Here is a 22,196-nt window from a genome sequence, read left to right as displayed (position 1 = left end):
ATCTAAACTTGGAAATTTTCAAATAAGGATGACCAATCAGCAGCACATTGGTGTTGATTTGTCATCATCTTCTTCTGAACTATTACTCTCCAGAACGAATACTCGTTCTTTCTCGATTCTTCAAAACACACCCACCACTTCACAGGCTCCTCTCCTCATTGATGATGTGATTGAAATTAAAATCATAAAAGCAAATTCTCTCATGGCTGCTGATTTAAACGGTTTTTCGGATCCCTATTGTGAGGTTTATGTCCATGATGATGAATGTCATGGTGAGGCTCTTCTCTCTTCTCAACCATTGTTCTCTCATTCTGAACAACCACCAACGACAAACGCTCACGAAAAATCGGAATCTCCTTCCTTTCATTTCTCTTCTCGTTCTCTCCATATTACGAATTCACCGAATGAAACTTCCAATCCAAAGACAATAGTATTTAAAACCAATGTGATTAAGAAGAATTTAGATCCGCAATGGAATGAAAGCTTTACATTAAATCCTCTTAAGGATTATACGGAACAAGTCTCTGTAAAATTTACGGTCATGGATTGGGACCGATTTTCAAAGGATGTAAGTAGATTGGCTTCTCGAGTGTTCTCCTTTTTCCTAAATATATGTTGTATTTCATAATCATACCTATGACATGGCACCATCTGAATTTCATGATGACGATGATGATGAATGGATCAATCATTTGGAAATTTCTCTCTAAATTGTATTACATAAATATTATTCAAATCATGTATGCGTCGACAACAGGATTTTCTCGGATCAGCCTCTCTTGTAATTACAAACAAATTTCAAGCCAATACGGAACACGTGGTAGATTTAAAATTGGAAAATAGTGAAAATAAGGGAACACTCACAGTCTCATTCAAGATTCATCGTTCACGAGATAATATTAAGGTCGCCCGATTGCGAGATGGAATGGTCAATCAAGCACAACAATTTAAGGTTTTTAACTTGTCTTCACTGTCAGCGAGTAATGATAGGAATCATGTTGTTTCAGGTGAGTAGTTGATATCAACATGGAAATTTATCTGACATTGTCACATTCATTTCCCATCGATTGAATCCATTCTGAACACTCCATGTAGTTCCCATTCCATTATTGGAATATCAAATTGTTCAGCATGATGGTTCGTTGTTACAGATTGAGACAACATTTAGTGCTCTCAACAATGCATCTCAGAACATGTTACAAACTGTGCCCGATTCATTCACCATTCAATTTCATGATTTACATGGAAATTATGAAAATGAAAAGAATACATTTATTGAGAATGAAATTGGAAAATTACAAAAAGCATCTTCCAAGTTTCAAGTCATTGAAAAGAATGTCGATATCACTTCAAGCTATGGCAAAATTTTTAGAACAAGTCGTAACGAGAGTGAAATTCAAGCGGTCCATTCTTTCATGTATCAAATCAACGATAACATAGTACATGTGACATGTGTACAATTTCATGTGCACTATTTGATTACAGTTATTTATTCTTCACGGCAATACGATATGAGTATAGAGAGAGATTTACAACTGCAATACATGCTTACGAACATGAATTTAATGTAGACAAAAGACTCTTTCAAGCATTGCAACAAAGATAGGAGAAGGATCCAACACCACTACTGGTATTTATTTACTGCAGCTCTGTAATCCAAGTTTTTTCAGGAATTACAACAGTACCAATTTTCTCTAGGTTCAATTCTGTATTTTGGGCGTAATTTTCCGAGAATAAACTTTTAAGCTTTTCAGATTGTAATTCAGAATAGCAAGTGTCTGTGATGTGAATTTGATTGGTTTTACCTGTTGCTTCTATTAGCTGAGCTATCTCAACTCCCTGTTAAATTATCACGATCGTGTTTTGTGAGTGTTTTCAGCAATGATAAAATCAACTAAAAAGTCTCTCAACCTACCTTGCCAAATAAATCGTAAGTCTGTTTTGTTCTTCCAACGACTCCTGCAATAATGTCGCCACTGCTGTGTATTCCAATTCTTACTTGAAGATCTAGGGGCTCATGTTTTTTACAAAAATGTTGAATGACCCTTATCATGGCTAGACCTCCCTTGACAACCTTGTCTGCATGTTCTGGATCATATTTTGGAATTCCACTTGCTAAAAAATAGCAGTCACCAATAGTTTTAATTTTTTCCAATTGGAAAGCAGTGCACACATCATCGAAACTGCCAAATATTTCATGAAGCATGCTCACCACCTCTTCTGGCCTTTTTCCATGTGACATTTTCGTAAAACCGACAATATCACAAAACAACACACTTTTCGATGATGGTTAGTAAAATTTCAAAATAATGCCAGACCTACCTGCATAAATCAAACACATCTATAACTTTCTCTCCCAGACTGATGCGTTGAGCCACGTTTTTAGGAAATATTTTGTCTGCTAACATTGTCAACTGTTCTTCTTTGGTTAGCATATTTTTTAAATCTCTGATAAATCCTACACGAATTGTTGCTTGTTAAAATTACAGGATAATAAACAACAATGACATACCTACAAATGTGGTTGTACCAGAATTAGGGTCCACTACCTCAGAAACTCTCAATTCTATTCGTATTACTTTTCCTTTCTTAGTTTTAGCTTTGAGAAGACGCGTCTTGTCGACAACTCTTTTTTCTCCAGTTTTCTGGTATCTCGATAGATAGTAGTCGTGTTTTGCTCTGTCCTTATCGTTGCATAACATTTTTACGTTTTTTCCGATGGCTTCCTTCTTCTGATAGCCAAATGTTTGTGAACATGCACCATTGAATGTTTGAATAATACCCACTTGGGAGATTGAAACAATGGGAATAACAGAGAGCTCTGTAATCGCCTCATAGACTTGTCTCATTGCCATTTCCTTCTTTTCTTCTGCGGATTCTTTCATCACTTCCATGTAAGCTACAAAATGCTCAGCTCCCAATTTGTTAATGCAGGTGAAACGACACCTCACAGAAAAAAAGGTTTTGAGAGTAGTAGATTTTGCCCTCAGTATTCTGATTTTCATCAAGGACTCTTTTTTCTTTTTCAAGTCTTCAGGAGAAAAATGTTTGCTTGTAAAAGAGGTTGTTGATGATGAATGACTAACATTTCTTCCAGTATACATCTCTATTAAGTTATGAATCTCACAAACAGAGTCTTCCAAGAACAGATCACCTACATGCTCTCCAAGAACTGAAAACGAATAGACTCCGAATAAATCTTCAGCTTCCTTATTAAGGAATACAACAGTTGCAAAATTGTCAAAAATAATAACCGGAAAACCACACATCATGAATTGAGCCATGAGATTATTCAGTTGAATGAAATCTTTTTGATGAGTTACAAGAACTCCTGATGTAGTAGCACCATCGGAGATGATTTGGCTTTGTGTGTCCGACATGTCATCACTTCCTGTGCTCATAGTATCAAAGTTAGCGGAGTCCAGCAATTTGTTACGTGAGGCCATTGTACTTGCAAGTCGCCTACTGATGCCTCGTTTCCTCTGGCTTGAATCGCTTATGTTGGAAGAGCTGAGGTTGTGCTGTTGTTGTGATGGAGTCATCTTTTGCGAGGATGACTCTACTGAATAAGTTGATCCTCCCAATTGTTGGCTAGAATTCATTTCGCTCAGTTTAGGATGTCGTGGTTGTGTACTGTTTAAGCGCTCGGCTTGAATGGAGCCAGCCATAGTGGCTGTTGTGTCATTGTCGTCATATTCACCGTCATCATCAAACAATTGTTCGTCGTCAAGGTTATACTTTTGAGCCATTTTAGCCAGAATAAGCATTCTCTTGATGGCTTCTTGTTTCTCCTTAATTTTCGAAGCATCCAGCTCTTCATCTGGATCAACGTATTCTTCTTCTTCATGATAATCAGCATCCTTCCCCTTGGAGTGAAGAGAGTCTACCAAAGGATGAGTGGGCATTTTGATGTTCTTATTTCTTCGGAGGAGAAACGATGAATGACCGATCTCCACAAGCCTTGTACTATGCAGTGCTTGTTGAAAAAAAACTCTTACCTTAGAGGTAGCGAGGTATTTTTTTTGCGAGTTCGCGTTGCTAAGAAGCCGATTTTACCTTAAATATAAGTGAGGATGCCCCAATGTGGAAGAATCTGAGCGCGCTCACAAAGCGCTTTGAAACATCTCAAGAAATTTTCATCCATCGCGATTTACATGTTCTCCCATCATCTACTGAACTGTGGTGCAAGGATAAGATAAGCAATCACTGCATTGAGAATTGTTCCAATAGCTGCTACTTGAACGAGAGAGAGCGTCACAACCTGCCTTGTTCATGAGCTGGATCGATCGATGTAGCAGGAGTAAAGGAATCATACAGCCTTTGTGTTCATGCTGGGCATCAAACTCTATTTGCTTGTAGCTCAAGTCATCATTGTCGTTGATCATGAACAAGAGAACAAGTTTTTCACACACTTGTCTCAAATGATAATAATCACCATTCAGCAAGTATTCTTTTGCCATTTCCAACTCAAGGGCCAATTTTCGTTGAATATCACTAGCTTCATTTGAGAATGTGGCCAGACAATAAACAGAGGTGGGGAGTAGTTTCCCTCTCAATTTGATAAAATCCACAAAAAAACAAGTGAATTCTTTCTGGACGACTTTTTGAACATTCTCTCCAATAATAATTTGACATCTATATGACTGGGCCAAGTATTGCAATCGAGAGGCGATGTTTACATTCTCTCCTATAACTGTATAGTTGAATCTTGAAGGAGAGCCCATACCTTCATGGATGAAATGTTTGACAAGGATTCATGATATTGTTGTTAACAACAAATTCAAATACCAATAATCATTAAGGAAATAAGAACGCTGTACTCATATTTGTTAAACTTACATCCACATAACATTTTCCCACTATTGATTCCAATGGTCATTTCGAATTTTGGATAGCTATTTGGTTTGGTTCCATACAAAGTTTTCCAGGGCTTTTCCTCGATTTGTTTGAGTTCTTCAATGATTTCTAGTGCAGCTCTGCAAGCATGAATTTCATGGCTCTCATGAAAAGACTCGTCGTTCCAGAAAGCCATGATTGTTCCATCCACAATTTTATCAACAACTCCAAAATGCAACTCTATCAAATGACATGCTGTACAAAACACATCGGTAACCATATTCGTGAAGGTGGAGTTGTTGGCGGTTTCAGAAAGCGTTGCAAAATTAGATATTCCACAGAACATGACAATCATTTCTCTAGATTTCATTCCTATCTCGCTATAGGGCTTAAGAGTAGATAAATAAGGGGTGCGTTGCATGAATGCTAGCTTTTTTCGCATATAGATTGGTTTCATTGAGGACATTGGGTTTATGACTCTGTATGTGTTCAACTTGCTCGTTTCAATTTCTTGCTCAATAGGTACTGTTATTGAGTTCAAATTCTTCTCTATAATGTGTGGTACATATTTTCTAAATTCTTGCAATCCCATCTTTAACTTGTTCAAACTGTGATTCATCTCTCTGAAGTCGAGAAATATCGAATAGGATCCAAATTTGCAAGTTTTTTCAAGAGCTTGAAATCTGAGTATTTTGTGTATACTCCGGGTCATGTGGTACAGGGTATGGCTGATATATTGCAAAATACAGAATAGAACTAAAACTTGAAGAATGAATAAAACAATGAACAGCACAACTGCTGAGACACCTTGCGTGAAAATCTCATCAATATAATTCTTTCCCTTTGCAAATGCAATCACTAATAGCCAATTCAATCCATAGTCATCCTCTAGTGGCAAAATTTTAACCATAAAGTTCTTGTATTCGAACGTGACATTTGTTCCAGGCAATGGTGATGAGTGAACATTAACAGAACTCCAATTCTTATTATTATTGAAAATGAACGAAGAGAGATCCTGGTTAAGGGTGTCGTTCCGTGAGGTGCTACCTAATATTTCTCCATGAGTGTTTACAATAAAGCTGCTTAATATTTCAGAATTGCTGGTTAAGTTTTTCAGAAAGTCTGACAAATAGTCCACAGTGAATTGAATTCCTACCATGGCTATTAAATTATCTATCCTCAAAAAAGGAGTGTCGTATCGAAAAGTAGCATTTCCAAAATAAGAGTTTTCAAGAAAGGAAGATAGGGTTTGTCGAAAAGAATGGTCCTTGACAAATATTGGTAACACAAAACTGACTGCTCTTTGGCCATAAACATTCGTAAATGGATATGTCCAATATGGTCTTGAGGTATTCTTGTTGTAAAATTCTTTTACCCAAGGCCGAGCAAGTGTTTGATAAGGCGTTCGCATTTCTCTGACAAATCGTAACTCGTTCATAGGAAAGAATTGAAAATTTTGCTGGTTGGGATTAAGTTTGAATAATTTTGTGATATTTTTCTCTGTCACTTCGAATGTATCATTATAGTATCCAACAAAAACATTGTCAAATCTTGCATATTGAACAAAAGATGCCTTCTTACAGAAAATGTTTCCTAAATGTGACAAAATAGATATCCATGCCATAGTATCAGTGATATTTGTCATTACTGCCGAGCTTCCATAATAAACTCTGTATTTTAATATAGATTCTGTAGCAGAGGCGCTTTGGATCAAGTTTGCCAGCTCTGATTGAACATACAAGCTATATTGTGCTCGCTTTAGTTCAACACTATGATTATGAATATGATATCCTGTCGAATACAATAGAAAAAATGTTAGAAGTGTGCTGCACAGTCCCTGCATCACAAATAGTGTAAATATAATATTTGATGTTGTGCATATTAGGCAAATACATGAAAGTAAAATTTGTTTCCTATGATTTGGCTGTTTTTCAATAAGTTGGCACATTCTGCGTCATCAGAAGATGGTTTTGTTATAATAAATATCTTTGCAATGTAAATCAACCTGTGAGTGTAACACAGATTCCGTGAATGTTTTGACGTTCTTTTTTCGACTTCAACTTGTAGCTTCATGTCCAATTGCTTCATTTCACTCAATTTGACGTAATATTTAAAGATGGTGATTCCCCAAAGAGTATTAACCATTCCGCATGAACAAACAAAAATAATAGATGGGTATTGTCCGGAATTGTTGTTTTGTTAAATTTGAAAGAAATCATGTTAACGCTCAAAAAGAACATAAAAGAATACAGGAACTAGTTCGAGTTATCCAACCTTCGGAATAAGAGCTGCGATTTTACAAAATTAATGACAGAGGCCATCTGATTGAACGACGGTTCATCTTTTCATTTTTTTGTTGTCAACTCTGTGTACAGCCCTTTTACAATGTTATTTGTGACATCACCATTTCCAAGTTCAACGACCAAATAGAACTTGAACATCTCTAAAAAAAATACAGCAAAAATCATTGAGGATATGTGCATTGTCTCCATTTCAACGTCGAAGACTGTAAACACAACAGACAACATTATCAACAATAGTAGCAAATCTCCAGAAACCAAACCCGAAGAGAGAGACCCTTTCGATTCTGTCTTTGAAACCAATACAAGATATCCTTTTATATTAATTTCGAATCGAGACGAAGAATTTGATCGCCCAACACACAGCGATTTTCAACTCGTTGCGAACTCTATTTTATGTGTCACTGATTTGGTATATGGCAATACATGGCTTGGTGTGAATATACATACTGGATGCATGGCCATTTTAACGAATGTGGATGACGATTATTCGGAGCAACTTCCAACATTAGAACTCTACAAGAAGAAAGAGACTTGTGGCTCAAAACTTTTGCTCAACCATTCTGCAAATAATTGTGATGGTCCTACCATGGGAGGTCATGAACCAAAAACTAGAAAGGTCATAAGAAGTCGTCTCTTACTTGATTTACTATTGGAAAAGTCACTTGATACCTTGAACAACAACAACAACCACTTGGATTTCATTGAACACGTGAAAAAACATGAACATGAGTGGCTTCAAACAAAAGGATTTATTGTGCTCTGTGGAAATTTGTTTTCATACTTTGAAGGCTCCACTCCTTCCGATTTGGTCTATTTCACAAATCGAAAGTTCAACAGAGATGAGCATGGGAAGCCACTCTCACAATGGCCTGAAAAATTGACTAAACAATTACATATTGAACTACTTCCGAATGGTGATACTTACTGTGCTTCTAATTCATTTCTTAATGATCACTTGTGGCAAAAAGTGAAAGTACTACGAGAAAGAATGCATGAATGTTTTAAAGAAGTGAATAATAAGCAGAGTCCTCAAGATCTAGTTACAAAATTTAGCAAGTTGTTAAATATTCGAAATATTAATGAGTACCACGACAATTCCATATCAATCAACGATATCGACAAGTTTACTGATGAATACATGAAGAAACATCAATTTGAATCCGAGCCCGTGGCGCTCATCCAAGAATTCAAACAGAAATATCAAATTTCGCCCTTTAGCAAGTCTTGTACCACCACCTATCCACTAACTCAAATTAACTTGAATAATTCACAATTTCTTGCAGAGAGAAAGATCGACATTCACCTCTATGACAGAAGTACGATCAATGACATTTTTGTGCATTACCAAAGCAAGTTCACGAATTGGAAAACCAAATCTCAATCCATCATAATTGTAGACAGATTTGAGAAAAAGATTCATTGCTTCTTCAGGGATGTTAACGATCTGAGGTACATTAGTGATGAATTGAATTCATCACTTCCCTGGAGATCAAAACACATTGAATTCTGTCATTAAGACGTTATGACCTGGCCAGAGAGAGTTCAAAGTTGTACCACAGACTATTTTCCTTTGTGTGATACCATCAGACTGAGCCAGAGCGTCAACTTGACAGAGCAGTCGTTTAACACAATAAGTTCACAGTGGACGTGCCTCCCACATGTTGTTTTCTCTTCTGGAGTGAGCTTGGGTAATGGCCATAGCTTATCACCATTAAAAATTCATTGTTTGTACAACCGCGCTTTCATAACGATCGTTTTACTGATTTTCTTTAAAAATAAAATGGCCTCACTTCCCATCAACGAACACGACCACCCAACTTCAAACGAAGCATCATCAACCGTTCCTAGCTCGAGCGATCATCACGAAGGAGAAAATGCTAGCCTATCATACCACACAACAGAAGAGCGAAATCAACAACTCTCAATTAAACTGGAAGCTACTGCTCATGACGAATCTCCTCAAATCCTTCCTGAACCCTCAAACTCTCCTAAAATATTTCCGATTCATAAATCGATGGAGGAACCATTAGTGCAACTTGAAACATCAACCAATACATTCAATCACGAATTGCATGATGAACGAACAACCACAGAAATTGACGGAAGTGCTTCCTCTCAAATGAAGCAAGAATTATCTCTGTCTGTAAACTTAACGGAACCACAGTCGTCATCTCTCACAGAACAGGGCAGAACGACAATAGAAATGAATGAAGTGCCAAGTTCTGTGTCTCTGAAAGTATATTCTGAACAATTTGCGACAGTAGTTGAACCATCACCTAAAGGTTTAAGCGAACAACAAACCTCAAGCGCAGTTGAGGTTCCTGCTGCTTATGAGAAAAATCTAGAATCGCCTCAGTCACCCCATCAAGATGAAAGCATAACTGAAGTGAATGCCATCTCGGCTGAGCCTGAAAAGGTATCTCAGGCGCCTGTTGAAGATAAAGCTGCAGTTGCTCCTAATCATGAAGAGCTTGACACCAATAACATTGAGAAAGTTACTGCACATAAAGAACCTGTACAAAATGACATGAAACATGGTGAAAATGAAGAATCCAACCTGGTAAAACCATACCAAGAGAAAACCGTTAATATGAGATCAGAACAAGAAGATATTTCTATTACTCAGTCGCCAAGCAAAAAGCAAGATTTGACACCAAAACAGGAACCACAAACGAAAAACCAAAAGAAAACAAAATCAAAGAAAGAAGACGTCACCACTGCTCCAACAGAAGATACCATTTCAGAATCTCCAAATGTTTCATCAAAAGAAAAAAAGAAAAAAAAGAAAAAGAATAGTTCAAAATCTCCCAGTAACACAAACTCAGAAAATCAGGAATCTCCTATTGCACCCTCAGAACCTCTTAGAGATTTTTTACAAGAAAAATTAGAAGAACAACGAAAATTACGTCAATCCAAGGAAGCAGTCCAGCGCAAGTTGGCTTTTATTGGAGAAAAACCTTTGTATCTTAAAAAGGAGGAAGAATTTCAAGAAAGAATGGAAAAAGAAAAGCAAAAAGAAAAGGAGTTGTTGAAAGAATTGAAAAAGTATTACTTGCCCAATCAAGATGTTTACAAGGAAATCAAACAGTTTGCTCACAATTATCAGGAGAAACTTCAGCATTTGATGATGGAAAAGGAACGAGAAAGACAGAAAGAATATGAAGAACGACATGGAAAACAACAATCATTCTCCTATAACAAACTCTATTTTGCAGCTTTGGAAGAAGAAAAGGAGAAAAAACTCCAAGAAGAACGAGAGCGAGAAAGAAAGAAACAACTATTAGATCATCAAAGAGAATATGCAGAAAAACTCAGAAAAGTGAAAATCAAGATTGACGAGAAGAAACGAAATGAAATTGAACAGCGAATTCAACTCAGCAAGAAAAAACTTACCAACAATGTTGTTACCAATTTAGCTAAGGCTCTTCCATCAGAGGATCCAAACCACGGCGAGAGTGACAACAAACGAGGGCGAGACTCTCCTCATACAGTTCCAAAAAAGAAGAAGAGGACCAAGCTTCCCTCAATAGAAAAAAAGAACACCAAAGCTTCTTCGAGTGAAAACATTAATAGAGACCCAAAAAATTTGGGAAACGAATATCTTCGAGAATTTAAAAAGAAAGCCAAGAAGAATGGTAAGAAAGCTCAAGAAAGAAAAAAGGAGGAAGAAATCGAGGAGCTCAAGAAAAAAATAGAAAAGATGGAACGGAAAGCCGAGCAGGTTCTTTACAAGGACTCCATTGATGATGACGAGTCAGGAGCCATCACAGAAGCATTGCGTTCGAAACTTGAGTTGTATCAAAAGTTTGTGAATCAAGAATAAAAATCACCATGATTGAAATTACTTGAAACTTTTTGAAATTACACCCACAAGTGTCTGTGTAACCACGTCCATTTTGAGCATTGTTCAAAAAGTTGTTGTCAAGACCGTTACGAGCGTTACAGGTCTGTTTGATAGACTTTCGTTTTCGACCGCCTATCAATTTGCTCGTCCCGAAAAAGAATATTCTAAAAAAATATTCATCATGTTGTCTAGACGTGTCTTGTTTGCTGTGTGCAAGCCACAATTCTCACTCTTCGCTTCTCAAGCTGCTTCCTATCACACCATCAGATCATTGAATGCGGCTGCTGATCAAGCTTCACCAAAATTCAATGTCGAATTGTTGTTAAAGGAACAAAAAGAAAAGCAACGTTTGAAGGAATTGGAAAAGAAGCTTCAACGCGAGCAAGCAGCAAAATTGAAGGCCCAAAAACAAAAAGCAAAGGAGAGATTGACTTTGGCTGCTCAAAAGCAAGCTGAAAAGGCTAAACAAGCTGCTATGCGCAAGAAGGATCCAAACGCTCCAAAGAGAGCCCTGACTCCATTGTTGTGGTACACTACTCGCAACTATGTTGCTGTTCAAAATGAATTGACTCAAAACGGAACACTCAAACCTGATACTCCATCGAAATTCACTGTGGTTCAACGTGAATTGAAGAAGAGATGGGATGCTTTGAGTGAGGAAGAAAAGTCTGCCTATGTCGATTTGGCTGCTCAAGACAAGGCTCGTTATCACAGAGAAATGGGTGCATACAGAAGAAGAAAGCAAGCAAACAGAAGACCAATCTCCTCTTATTTGCGTTTCTACAATGAGATCAGAGAATCATTGAGGAAGGAATTTCCTGATGCTAAGATCACTGAATTGAGCAAGGTTGCTGGTGAAAGATGGAGAGCATTGGATGAAAATGCCAAGCAAAAGTACATTAATGCCTATCAGGAAGATTTGGAAAGATGGATGGAGGAACATGGAGAATAAATTATACTTAATTGTGTATCATTGATTGCATCTGGAAACGCGTTCGATCAGCATCTTTTTGGATCATCTTTCGTCTTTTGCTTGTATGTTGGTACCCAATTTGAATAAAGATTTATTGAGATTTTAGAAAATCTAGATTGAAATCTATGAAAATCAATATAGAATAATTTGGATGAAAATGAAATTTGAAAGCTCTCACAAGCTCTTAAACTTGTATCGATGCTCGCTCAAATCAATAATTTCAAGAAAATTCTGATTCAACAAGTAATGGCCATACTCTGAGGCAACTAACATCAATGGTAAAACAAATGGAAATATTAAAATGGCCAATTTAAAGGTGTGGAAACCATCACCTTTAACGTCCACGTCTGAATAGAGTGATGTGAATTGCTCTTGCAGGTGTGGAGCCCACAATAAAAGCTCAATAGCAGCAAATAATACAGCCACAAATAAGCAAATAAACAATATTCGCTGTTTGAAGGCAATAAATTCATGAGTTTGAAGAAGAGTCCACGATTCTGAAGGAGCAACTATATTCAAGGATGAAGAAATGTCCTCATCCTCATTGTATGAGACATCAAGTAAAATCGATTCCTCTCTCTTTCTTCTCATATTTGAACTATTCGTGTTACTATCAGTACTCAGATTCTTTGATCTCTTCCAAAGAGCATATCTATAAAAACATCGCACACTCAAGCAAAGCAATCCAACACTACAAAGTGTATGAATGAGCCTCACACGTTGCATTCCGATTGATTCTCCAAAATCTTCGGCGACATATGCAAAATAGAGAAATAAAACACAAAATATAGCACATGCTGTTCCGATTGTATATGAATACAATTTGTATTGAGTACAAGCTTGAGAATGAAATTTTGAAATTAATTCTTCTTGTTCCTTCTCATCTAGAAGAGTTTGAAGTGGAATTCCTGATGAGCCCGCCCCTGAAAATGGAGAAGCTGAATATCGATTTGATGATGAATGAGCTTGATAAATGGAGGATGGAGGAGTGGATGTGAAAGTCATGGAGGGATCATGATGATTGTTTGCTCCATTACTTGTGCTTTCGTTCATCATTTTTTATTTTAAAGTTACTTTAAAAAAATATTCCAAATCGAGGTACCTACCTGGCTTGCTTCCGATTACTACTCACATCATGAGTGAATCACAACAACAACAACAGGAACCTTCAGTGGAGGCACTCTCTCAAGAGCCACAACGAGCTCAAGAAAATTCTCAAGTTACGGATTCATCCTCAAAAAACGATACACATTTTACACCTTCTTCGTCCGTTCCGATACTTCATCAGGCTTCAACCATTTCAAATCCAATTCATTACACAACTGATCTTTTGGTTCAACAATATTCTCATCTCTTATTAAATTCTATTCACAATGGGGATGATCAATCACAAATTATTAAACAAATTGATACAATTATTGAATCTCTGTTAAAGAGATGTGATGAATTAGGAGAACAATTAGATTTTATTCATTCAACCTATTATTCAATGATTCAACAACAAGAGCCATCTTCTGTAGAGACAAGATGTTCATTGGCTACAAGTGAAACTAAACAGAGCAATGATCCCATTTCGACCAACACAACAACGATCACAGCTTCAACCAATACTACTACGGTACATCATTTATTAAACATGATGATACATGTGAAAGAAGCATATCAAAGAATTGACAATTTATTACAATATGTGACACATGTGAAGGAAAAGGTAAATTCTCTCGACACAAAATTAAGCGAATTCGAAAAGCATAAAAATTCAGTCAGTGGTAGCACTGCCAAGGTGACCCGTGTCGTGAGCAGTTTATTTGGTGGAATATTTTCAAAGGGTGGCAGTAGCTCTCATCACGAATCGAGCAATAATGAGTCTCAGCAGCAAGCATCTCAAATATCTTTCAATAAAGAGGATTATTTATTGTTGTGATTCATCTCTTGAAATACTTCAATACTCAATTCATAATTCGAGAATAGAAATTATTGAAAATCAAATTATTGTATACATTATTTACAAAGAATTAATCAATTATTGTTTCTTAAGGGCATGGGCATTATTCAACAATTCTAATTGATACTGTTGCTTTTCAATATTATACAATTCAACCAATTTAATTCTTCGTTGATTCACATGTTGATTATATTCTTGTCTTTTCGAAACAAGAGGATATCTTTTCATTTGAAGTCTCGTCAGAGAATATTGAGGAGGATTTCTGTCCCAGAAATCAACTCTTTTCGTTGTTATTTGCTTATCCCGAACATAATTTTCAAAATATGCCAATCTTTTCTCCTCCTTAATTCTTGCTTGTAAATTGGCAGGATTATTCGGATGCTTGTCGTACAACATGACTTTTCAAAATTGTTTTAATAGATAGTACTTTTACAAAGATTCAATCTCCAATCTCTCCGTGTTCAAAAGGGCAAATTTGAGAATCGATTCTTGGATGCAATTTTTTCAAATTATTTTGTAAATATTTTCTTCTTTCTCTTTTGAGCGCGGGTGAAACGGTAGGAACATTTTCAAGACGAAAAGAAGCTTCTTAAAGTATTGCTCCCCACAAGCACAAACACAATCCCTATTCATGAATGAATCCTCCCCATATGGGAACATGTTTTCTCTCACCCAAGAGATGAAGAATAAATACTCAGAACAGTCTCTCTCGTGTGTGCACAAATAAGGAGGTTTAACGCTCAAAAACGACATCGGTTGAAAACGACCGTTACACCACCATTTTAAATTTACAGATTCCAATAAGTTGTAAAAAAAAATGTTTCCTCATATTTATCATGGCTACATTCCGAACGCACATCAACCAATCATTAAGGCCAAAATCGATCATTATGGGTATTGCAAAGAGAACCAACATTCTTCGGTACAAAGCAACTCGGATCAAGCATCACTCCCAACCGAACGACTGAAATCCTTTGATCCTCGGAGTATTACGACTAACATTTGTGTCTCTATGGATCACGCTTTCCACAAGACACACAAATCCCGAATAGAGAATTTAATGAATCATGTTGAATCTGTTGCAACAGCAACATCTCGCTCAATTGAAACCAAGAAACAGTCAATAATTCCCAATTCGAACATGTTCATTCGAAAGAATTTGTCTGACACCACCAGCGGAGACTTCAAAAGACATCAAACAAAGGACTTTCCTTCTCGTGTCACTGCTCAACAGGTGGAATTAAGAAAGGGACCTGAGATTGCATCTCAACACCGTTGGTCATTCACAAGGAGAGAAGATCCTAACAAAAACGCAAAACCCAATGACTACACAACCAAGCATCATCTGGTCAAGTCGTGTGTTAGTGAGGATTTTAAAGTTTCAACCATCACCAAATGTCCAAAAGGAAAGATGGAGCATATATCTCCTGTGCGAACATATCCTATGGCAGAAGGATCCACTAATGCCACACCGTCATCGTACTCTGTTGATTACAACACGCATCGACATGAGTTAAAGAGCAGCACCTCTGATATTGAGGGCGTGCACCGTGACAATAACAAGTATCGAATTCAAGGTTATTCAGGACATATTCCTGACGAGAACAATCATACAGTCTATGGAAGACCAAACACCACACTAGCGATTGTCACAAGTAAGGACGAGAAGGATAAAAAGAGTCTCAGCACAAAACAATCTCTCTATCGAAATGACGGAACTATTCTACCAACAAAAGGTCACACTTTTCTTTCCTCGAACTATGGCTCTGATCACATTCCTGGTTACATGGGTTATGTGGAGAAAACTGTTTATGATAGGTCCAAGGTAGAAAGAGTGGCTCGACAGGATCAGGAACTTGTGAAAACTATTTCAACTGTGTCTGAGGTGGCTCATCCCAACATCACAAAAGCGAATTTTATGAAACAATGGCAAAACGATTCTCAGTTAAGGCAACTCTTTGGGGAGTTCAAAGACAAGTCAAATTTTAGAAAAAACGCGATGGTGAGCGAATTCTTTTCCCATCAATGTGGAGAGTTTATGCCAAGCAGCGATGGAAAGACCAACGCAGAAATGTTTTATTCGAGCAATAAACGATTTTGAGGAACGAATAGTTTTTCGTAAAGGAATCACATTTAAATTAAAACGAGCTTCACAAACCAAGATATCACAACAACAACAACGTTTAGTTCTGTATGAATTTTAAAATTTTATATTATGATGGAAAGTTTATTGTTTTTCTTTCTTGGATTCCTTCTTGGATGGTTTGGTTTCTTCCTTTGGTGCTTCAGCAGTCTCTTCCTTCTTGACGACATAAACCATCATGTTAGAATGCTTGACCACAGGCTTGATCAAATCCTTTTCTTCCAAGTATCTCAAACCCTTCTTAGCAACACTACCAGTAACACCGAGAGCTTCTGACACTCTAGCAATGGTGATGAGCTTCATCTTTGGCACTTCCTTGACCAATTGATTGAAGGACTTGGTGTCGAAGAGAACCTTGTTGTTCAACTTCTCCTTGACTCTTGATTTAGACCACTTCTTCTTCTTTCCCTTTGAGCCGCTTTCTCTGGCTGCGGCCTTTTGGGCTTGAATTTCCTTGGACTTTCCAGCCACTAATTGTTCAAAGTGCTTTTAGCATCAAAGAAAATCGGCGAAGACTTACTATTGTTATATTTTTTTTGCAACAAATTTTTCAAAAAACCAATAACAAGCAAGTCAACCGATGTTGTGCTGTTTACAATGAATATTTTTGCTTGCCTTCGTGAAAGTAGCAACCACTATCTGAAAGATAAATGGTTTGGTGTGAGAGCTTTAGAGATCACTGATGAACAACAAAAACTTACGAGAAGAATTTATTGAAAACATGTATGCCATCAAAGCAAGTGGTGTATTGGTGAAACATTTGTTGTACAAAACATGGAAGAAATGATCAGTAACGAAATTGAAGCCACAACTCTACAAAAATTCTCAAAGTGAAAAGGCAAATTAGCCATTAATCAATCATGCCTTATGTACTTTGACCACTGGTTGTTGTTCCGCTTGAGGATGTTGTTGTTGTATTGTGTTGTGGAGAGGCAGGAGTGGTTCCTCCAGCACTAGTACTACTGGAGCTGGTTTTTGGTTTTGGTAAATAACCTCTTTCGATCAAGTTGCGAAATAATTTAGATCTCACCTTCTCAATATCTTGCTCAATAGCAGTAACGTCGACAACTTCAAATTCATTGTCAATCAACAATTCCAAAGTGGGTAATGTTTGAGATTTGTAGGTTTCCATTCGGTTTGCAATGGCTTCGTCGTTCAAGTCGTCGTCTCTCTTTGAAAGAGGTTCTCCTGTTGCGTCATCTAGTGAGTCCACCTTTGGTTTTCTAAATTCAACATGATAAGTACGTCCACTTTTGTCATGAATAAGTCTTCCTCTCAATCTTTCCTTAATACATTCCTTATCAACCAATAAATGAAGAATGATGGTATGATGTTTAGAGAAATGAATGTCTCCACCTGTGAACCAGGTCAAAAACTGTTTGGTTTGAACGATATTACGAGGATAGCCCTCAAGAATGAAATTAGGAGAGGGAACGTGTTGTTCAACAGTTGTTGCTGAAGGCAATTCTGTTGATCCGTCCTTGGTTGGTAAATTTTGTTGATCTGTTGAAGATGCAGAATCTGTTGTTGTTGATGGTATTGTTGCTGCTGCTTCCTTATCAACGTGACCAGAAGTAGATGGTGTTGTCACTGATGTTACATATTTTTCATAATATTCCTTGTAAATACTATTCATTTTCTTCAAGAGATATTTGGCTGTTTCTTCCTCAGGGGCCAATTTTCCACTTGCGAGCAATTCTTTAAGTTGAGGATTGGTCTGGCTCTCCTCTCTGAGTGTATCACCCGCAGAGATGATATGATAAGAAGGACACTCAGCAGTAATGAGACGAGACTGTGTTCCTTTGCCGGCTCCAGGAGGGCCCTATTGAAGGAAAATTCGGAAGATTATGGTAAGAAAATAGTTTGGTTCGCAGAGTGCAAGTTATATTAAAAATTGTAATAGTTTCACACGGGTAATTTCCAAATAAATAAATTTTGTTTTCACCATTATGAATGAAAATCTCTCGCACGTACCATCAAGATTATCAGTTTAGGAGAAGCTAATTTCAATCCTCTTTGTAAGAAACGGAAAGGATGGGCTGAAGATTGATCATCCTCTGAAGATGACTGAGTAAAGACTATTCTTCCGTAGTGAAATTGCCTCGACTTGTTGATGGTGCAACATTGATTGAATAAAATTAATGATGGTGTTGTTGATGATAGTCTTGTTGATGAACCACACAATATTGTGCTTCCTTGATGATGGCCCGAAAGCAGGAGCTTCTTTATCATATTTTTTTGAGGTGCAACTTCGCCGTTTTCGAGTCAATTCTCCAAACACTCGTTTGCTGTGTAGATGTTTGTGGCACACTCTCTCAATCGCAGAGACGGATTGATTTGGATCAATATTATCAACTGCTTTGCTTTTCGAAGGAGAATTGAAGAAGCAAGAGGTTTTCCTCAAACAAGCCAATTCACGACCAAGTAAATGCCCATCTTTAGATTTTCCACCAAAATTAACAACTCTACCCTTAAAGAATGAAACCAAGTGAATGAAATAATGATTTTATAATTTATTGGTCTGGAATCTTGTATTCAATGGTTCCATTGGTGATTTGTTCTTGGAGAGTCTTTGGATTCTCACCAGCAACAGTGCAACCAACAGAGTAGCATGTTCCCAAAATTTCCTTGACACAACCAGCTAAGTCCTTAGCATAAGACTTTGATCTCATGGTCCTTGCAATACCAATGACATCTTCCATAGACAAGTTACCGTTGTGTTTAATGTTCTTGACCTTCTTTCTATCTCTTGGTGGTTCCTTCAAAGCCTTGATGACCAATGATGATGCAGATGGGACAATTTCAATTTCGGCATTTCTGTTTTGAATGGTCAATTTGACGGTAATCTTGAGACCCTTCCAGTCCTTGGAGAGCTTTGCAATATCGTCACCAATCTTCTTGGCAGAGAGACCCAAAGGACCAACCTTTGGAGCCAAGGTGGCGGTAGCACCGGCTTCACCTCCCAAACATCTCAAGTACAAGATTTTAACTTCTGATGGATCTGCTTTTGGTGGCATTCTGTGGGAAGATAAGAAGGTGTTTTGCACCGGTGCAGTTTCAACAGCAGTGTTGGTAAAAAATAGAGAGAAAGTGAAAGACTTACGTTATGGAGTTCTGGCGTTATTTTTTTTTCGAAAAAGACAAATTTCCTAAGTCAACCTCAATTTTGCGTTTTACAATGAATTGCAATGTCCTTGTGTTGGATTGACTTCTCTCAGAACCCAAGCAGCAAAAACACAATCACCAACAGGTTTTCGAAAAGAATCATAATATTGGCTGGATCACAATGGAATATTTTCTCTCATTTCATCTTATCTTTGAATTTGCTTTTGTATACCACAGCCATAAACTCCATTCCTTTCATGTTTCTTCGAATCCAACCGTTCATGAATTGATTGAAGCAAGTCTTTCGACGATTTCAAAAAATGAAAAGAATCCTTCTGCAGCGACCTTTTCACCTCTACAAAGGAGGCACCTCGTTCTTCCCGGAATCGAGTGCTCTGAACCGAACACATACTACCACAACACACTTCTCAAAAAGAACTCATTCTTCTAATGGTTTGAATATAAACAAACCCATTTCTACATCTCGGAATTTTCACTCCACTTCCATTCTTCCAACAGATCATCACAATCACCACGAACAACAACAACAACAGCATCCTTCCAATACCATTAATATGGATTCCTATCATTCTGCCACTCAACAACATGACCATATGAAGAACAACAAGCATTCCGTTTCTTCCTCTCTTCGAAAATCTTCCACCACCCTCCGAACACATCCAACATTTTTCGACACCATCGTGGTAGGAGGTGGTCACTCGGGATGTGAAGCTGCTCATGCTGCTCTCTTTCACAATGCAACTACTCTCATGGTGACACACAGCTCGGATACTATTGGAGTTCTTTCCTGTAATCCATCGATTGGTGGAGTTGGAAAGGGAATTTTAGTGAAGGAAGTGGATGCTTTGGGAGGTTTGATGGGTGTTGTGAGTGATTACGCAATGATTCATTACAACGTGTTGAATCAAAGTAAAGGACCTGCAGTTTATGGACCACGAGGACAAATGGATCGTCACATGTACAGAACGAAAATGCAACAAATCTTGACTGAGTATACAAAACGATATCCTGATAAATTTCAAATTATTAGCGGAAGTGTGGATGAAATATTACATGAAAATGGTGAAATTCGTGGAGTCATTCTAAAAGATGGTACAAAAATTCGTGCCAAATCTGTAGTCATAACAACAGGAACATTTTTGAGAGGAGAAATTCATATTGGAAATACTGTTCGTTTTGCAGGAGGAAGAATTAGCGAGATTGGAACAGAACGCACCTGTGGAAGTTTGAGTGACTGTTTTTACAAGGAATTTCAATTTGAAATGGGAAGAATGAAAACAGGAACACCTCCACGCCTTCACAGAGAATCCATCGATTGGTCCAAACTCGTCGAACAGCCCTCAGCCAAATTTATTGAACCCTTCTCCTACATGCATGACGAGAATACATTTTATGGAACTCGAGTACCACACGATCAACCTCACATGATGTGTTATGAGACTGAAACGAATGAACGTACACATGAAATTATTCTTAACAATTGCAATGCATTGGCAGATGAGGTACGCTTTGGAAATGGACCTCGTTATTGTCCTTCCATTGAAATTAAGGTCACTCGATTTCCTCAAAGAACTTCACACCGTATTTGGTTAGAACCTGAAGGTATACTTCCCAAATATTCCGATGGTAGAAATGTGCCCTATGATCACTACTCGAATGTGATTTATCCGAATGGAATTTCATCAAGTTTACCTCCAGAGAAACAACTCGAGTTTTTACGTACCATGAAAGGTCTCGAAAACGTGCACATGTTACAACCTGGTTATGCGGTCGCTTATGATTTTGTTTCACCCAAAGTGGAATTAACTCACACTCTTCAAACGAGAAAATGTAAGGGACTCTTTTTGGCCGGTCAAATCAATGGAACTACAGGATATGAAGAGGCTGCAGCTCAAGGAATTATTGCAGGAATTAATGCAGCAATATATGCTCGTCAGGATAATTCAGAATTTATTTTGGATCGATCGGAGGCATATATTGGAGTTTTGATTGATGATTTAGTGACACGAGGTGTGGACGAACCCTATAGAATATTTACATCACGATCTGAATATCGATTAATGTTGAGAGCAGATAATGCTGATTTGAGATTGACTGAAAAGAAATATTTACATGGATTGGAAAGTTTACATGTGGAAGGAAAGAAGAAACACCACATAGCTCCAATAAGAAACTGGATCACTCCTGAGGATGATATGAACAATGAAGAATATTATAATTCTCTCGATACTGGTTCAAGTGTGTCTGAGAAACGATATCAAAAAGCAGTGCAAAGAAAAGAGAGAATTACTCGTGCTCTCAATATGTGTCATTCGATTCAATTTACACCAAAAATGTGGAATTCAATTTTAAATTTAAAGGATTTTTCTGTTGGAACTGATATTGGAAAAAAGAAATCGATTGCTGACATTATTGCACAACAACATGTCACTAGTCTTCGTGACATTGATTTTAAACATTTGAGTGAAGTAGCTGAATATATGCCAACTATATATGACTACACCTTAGGCAACACAAATGCTGAACAAGAAGAAATGACGATGATTGGTAAATTTGATCATGAACAAGAAAATTCAAAATTACTTGATTCACAACCACCACCACTGGGAAATGTTCAACATCAACAACAATATTTACTGGAATTGGAATTTCAATCCATTCAACAAGCAAAACAATCGAGAAGAGACGAACAAACCATCATTTCTGAATGTCGATATTTCCAATACTACGATCAATACGAACACGATATTGAACAATTATCTAAAATGGAACATTTGGCATTACCTTCAGAACTGTACGATCAATTAGGAGAGAAGGGAATATTCCCACACATCACTACCGAGGAAAGAGTGAAATTAATGAGATACAAACCAAAAACATTGAGAGAGGCTTCCATGATTTCTGGAATTCGACAAACCACTCTCATTTCCATCATGCAAACATTGACATCTCCCAACTTTAGAAAGCGAAGTGGAATTTTACAATAGTTGTTCTCGTGGTTAACCAGATATAATTTTTTTGTAATG

General features: G+C 37.4%; 14 protein-coding genes across 14 annotated transcripts; 7 read left to right on the top strand and 7 right to left on the bottom strand.

Moving 5' to 3' along the window:
- Positions 1–28: 28 nt before the first annotated feature.
- On the top strand, positions 29–1,571 carry FDP41_001960 (uncharacterized protein; the record flags this gene model as incomplete). The annotated part of the gene is made up of 3 exons (XM_044705102.1): positions 29–568; positions 758–1,007; positions 1,096–1,571. 3 exons carry the CDS (start codon positions 29–31, stop codon positions 1,569–1,571), a joined length of 1,266 nt encoding a protein of 421 aa, XP_044563603.1.
- A 67-nt stretch (positions 1,572–1,638) lies between these two features.
- FDP41_001959 (uncharacterized protein) lies at positions 1,639–3,905 on the bottom strand (the record flags this gene model as incomplete). The annotated part of the gene is made up of 4 exons (XM_044705100.1): positions 1,639–1,839; positions 1,916–2,276; positions 2,323–2,458; positions 2,513–3,905. The coding sequence occupies 4 exons, from the start codon at positions 3,903–3,905 to the stop codon at positions 1,639–1,641; spliced, it is 2,091 nt and encodes a 696-aa protein (XP_044563602.1).
- Positions 3,906–4,169: 264 nt separating this feature from the next.
- On the bottom strand, positions 4,170–6,679 carry FDP41_001958 (uncharacterized protein; the record flags this gene model as incomplete). Its single annotated transcript, XM_044705099.1, has 2 exons — positions 4,170–4,726; positions 4,840–6,679. The coding sequence occupies 2 exons, from the start codon at positions 6,677–6,679 to the stop codon at positions 4,170–4,172; spliced, it is 2,397 nt and encodes a 798-aa protein (XP_044563601.1).
- A 632-nt stretch (positions 6,680–7,311) lies between these two features.
- FDP41_001957 (uncharacterized protein) lies at positions 7,312–8,655 on the top strand (the record flags this gene model as incomplete). The annotated part of the gene is made up of 1 exon (XM_044705098.1): positions 7,312–8,655. One exon carries the CDS (start codon positions 7,312–7,314, stop codon positions 8,653–8,655), a length of 1,344 nt encoding a protein of 447 aa, XP_044563600.1.
- Positions 8,656–8,919: 264 nt separating this feature from the next.
- Positions 8,920–10,962, top strand: FDP41_001956 (uncharacterized protein; the record flags this gene model as incomplete). Its single annotated transcript, XM_044705097.1, has 1 exon — positions 10,267–10,962. One exon carries the CDS (start codon positions 10,267–10,269, stop codon positions 10,960–10,962), a length of 696 nt encoding a protein of 231 aa, XP_044563599.1.
- Positions 10,963–11,164: 202 nt separating this feature from the next.
- On the top strand, positions 11,165–11,935 carry FDP41_001955 (uncharacterized protein; the record flags this gene model as incomplete). The annotated part of the gene is made up of 1 exon (XM_044705096.1): positions 11,165–11,935. One exon carries the CDS (start codon positions 11,165–11,167, stop codon positions 11,933–11,935), a length of 771 nt encoding a protein of 256 aa, XP_044563598.1.
- A 195-nt stretch (positions 11,936–12,130) lies between these two features.
- FDP41_001954 (uncharacterized protein) lies at positions 12,131–13,012 on the bottom strand (the record flags this gene model as incomplete). Its single annotated transcript, XM_044705095.1, has 1 exon — positions 12,131–13,012. The coding sequence occupies one exon, from the start codon at positions 13,010–13,012 to the stop codon at positions 12,131–12,133; it is 882 nt and encodes a 293-aa protein (XP_044563597.1).
- A 79-nt stretch (positions 13,013–13,091) lies between these two features.
- On the top strand, positions 13,092–13,880 carry FDP41_001953 (uncharacterized protein; the record flags this gene model as incomplete). Its single annotated transcript, XM_044705094.1, has 1 exon — positions 13,092–13,880. The coding sequence occupies one exon, from the start codon at positions 13,092–13,094 to the stop codon at positions 13,878–13,880; it is 789 nt and encodes a 262-aa protein (XP_044563596.1).
- Positions 13,881–13,979: 99 nt separating this feature from the next.
- On the bottom strand, positions 13,980–14,297 carry FDP41_001952 (uncharacterized protein; the record flags this gene model as incomplete). The annotated part of the gene is made up of 1 exon (XM_044705093.1): positions 13,980–14,297. One exon carries the CDS (start codon positions 14,295–14,297, stop codon positions 13,980–13,982), a length of 318 nt encoding a protein of 105 aa, XP_044563595.1.
- A 421-nt stretch (positions 14,298–14,718) lies between these two features.
- Positions 14,719–16,002, top strand: FDP41_001951 (uncharacterized protein; the record flags this gene model as incomplete). The annotated part of the gene is made up of 1 exon (XM_044705092.1): positions 14,719–16,002. One exon carries the CDS (start codon positions 14,719–14,721, stop codon positions 16,000–16,002), a length of 1,284 nt encoding a protein of 427 aa, XP_044563594.1.
- Positions 16,003–16,128: 126 nt separating this feature from the next.
- On the bottom strand, positions 16,129–16,804 carry FDP41_001950 (uncharacterized protein; the record flags this gene model as incomplete). The annotated part of the gene is made up of 3 exons (XM_044705091.1): positions 16,129–16,514; positions 16,565–16,632; positions 16,746–16,804. The coding sequence occupies 3 exons, from the start codon at positions 16,802–16,804 to the stop codon at positions 16,129–16,131; spliced, it is 513 nt and encodes a 170-aa protein (XP_044563593.1).
- Positions 16,805–16,909: 105 nt separating this feature from the next.
- FDP41_001949 (uncharacterized protein) lies at positions 16,910–18,276 on the bottom strand (the record flags this gene model as incomplete). The annotated part of the gene is made up of 2 exons (XM_044705089.1): positions 16,910–17,866; positions 18,019–18,276. The coding sequence occupies 2 exons, from the start codon at positions 18,274–18,276 to the stop codon at positions 16,910–16,912; spliced, it is 1,215 nt and encodes a 404-aa protein (XP_044563592.1).
- A 281-nt stretch (positions 18,277–18,557) lies between these two features.
- Positions 18,558–19,432, bottom strand: FDP41_001948 (uncharacterized protein; the record flags this gene model as incomplete). The annotated part of the gene is made up of 3 exons (XM_044705088.1): positions 18,558–19,062; positions 19,148–19,158; positions 19,382–19,432. 3 exons carry the CDS (start codon positions 19,430–19,432, stop codon positions 18,558–18,560), a joined length of 567 nt encoding a protein of 188 aa, XP_044563591.1.
- A 37-nt stretch (positions 19,433–19,469) lies between these two features.
- On the top strand, positions 19,470–22,157 carry FDP41_001947 (uncharacterized protein; the record flags this gene model as incomplete). Its single annotated transcript, XM_044705087.1, has 1 exon — positions 19,470–22,157. One exon carries the CDS (start codon positions 19,470–19,472, stop codon positions 22,155–22,157), a length of 2,688 nt encoding a protein of 895 aa, XP_044563590.1.
- Positions 22,158–22,196: the final 39 nt, after the last annotated feature.

Source organism: Naegleria fowleri, assembly GCF_008403515.1.
Source record: "Naegleria fowleri strain ATCC 30894 chromosome Unknown tig28, whole genome shotgun sequence".
Lineage (NCBI taxonomy): Eukaryota > Heterolobosea > Eutetramitea > Acrasida > Naegleriidae > Naegleria > Naegleria fowleri.
The sequence above is the reverse complement of the archived record's forward strand: the minus strand, read 5'-3'. Positions and strand labels throughout refer to the sequence as shown.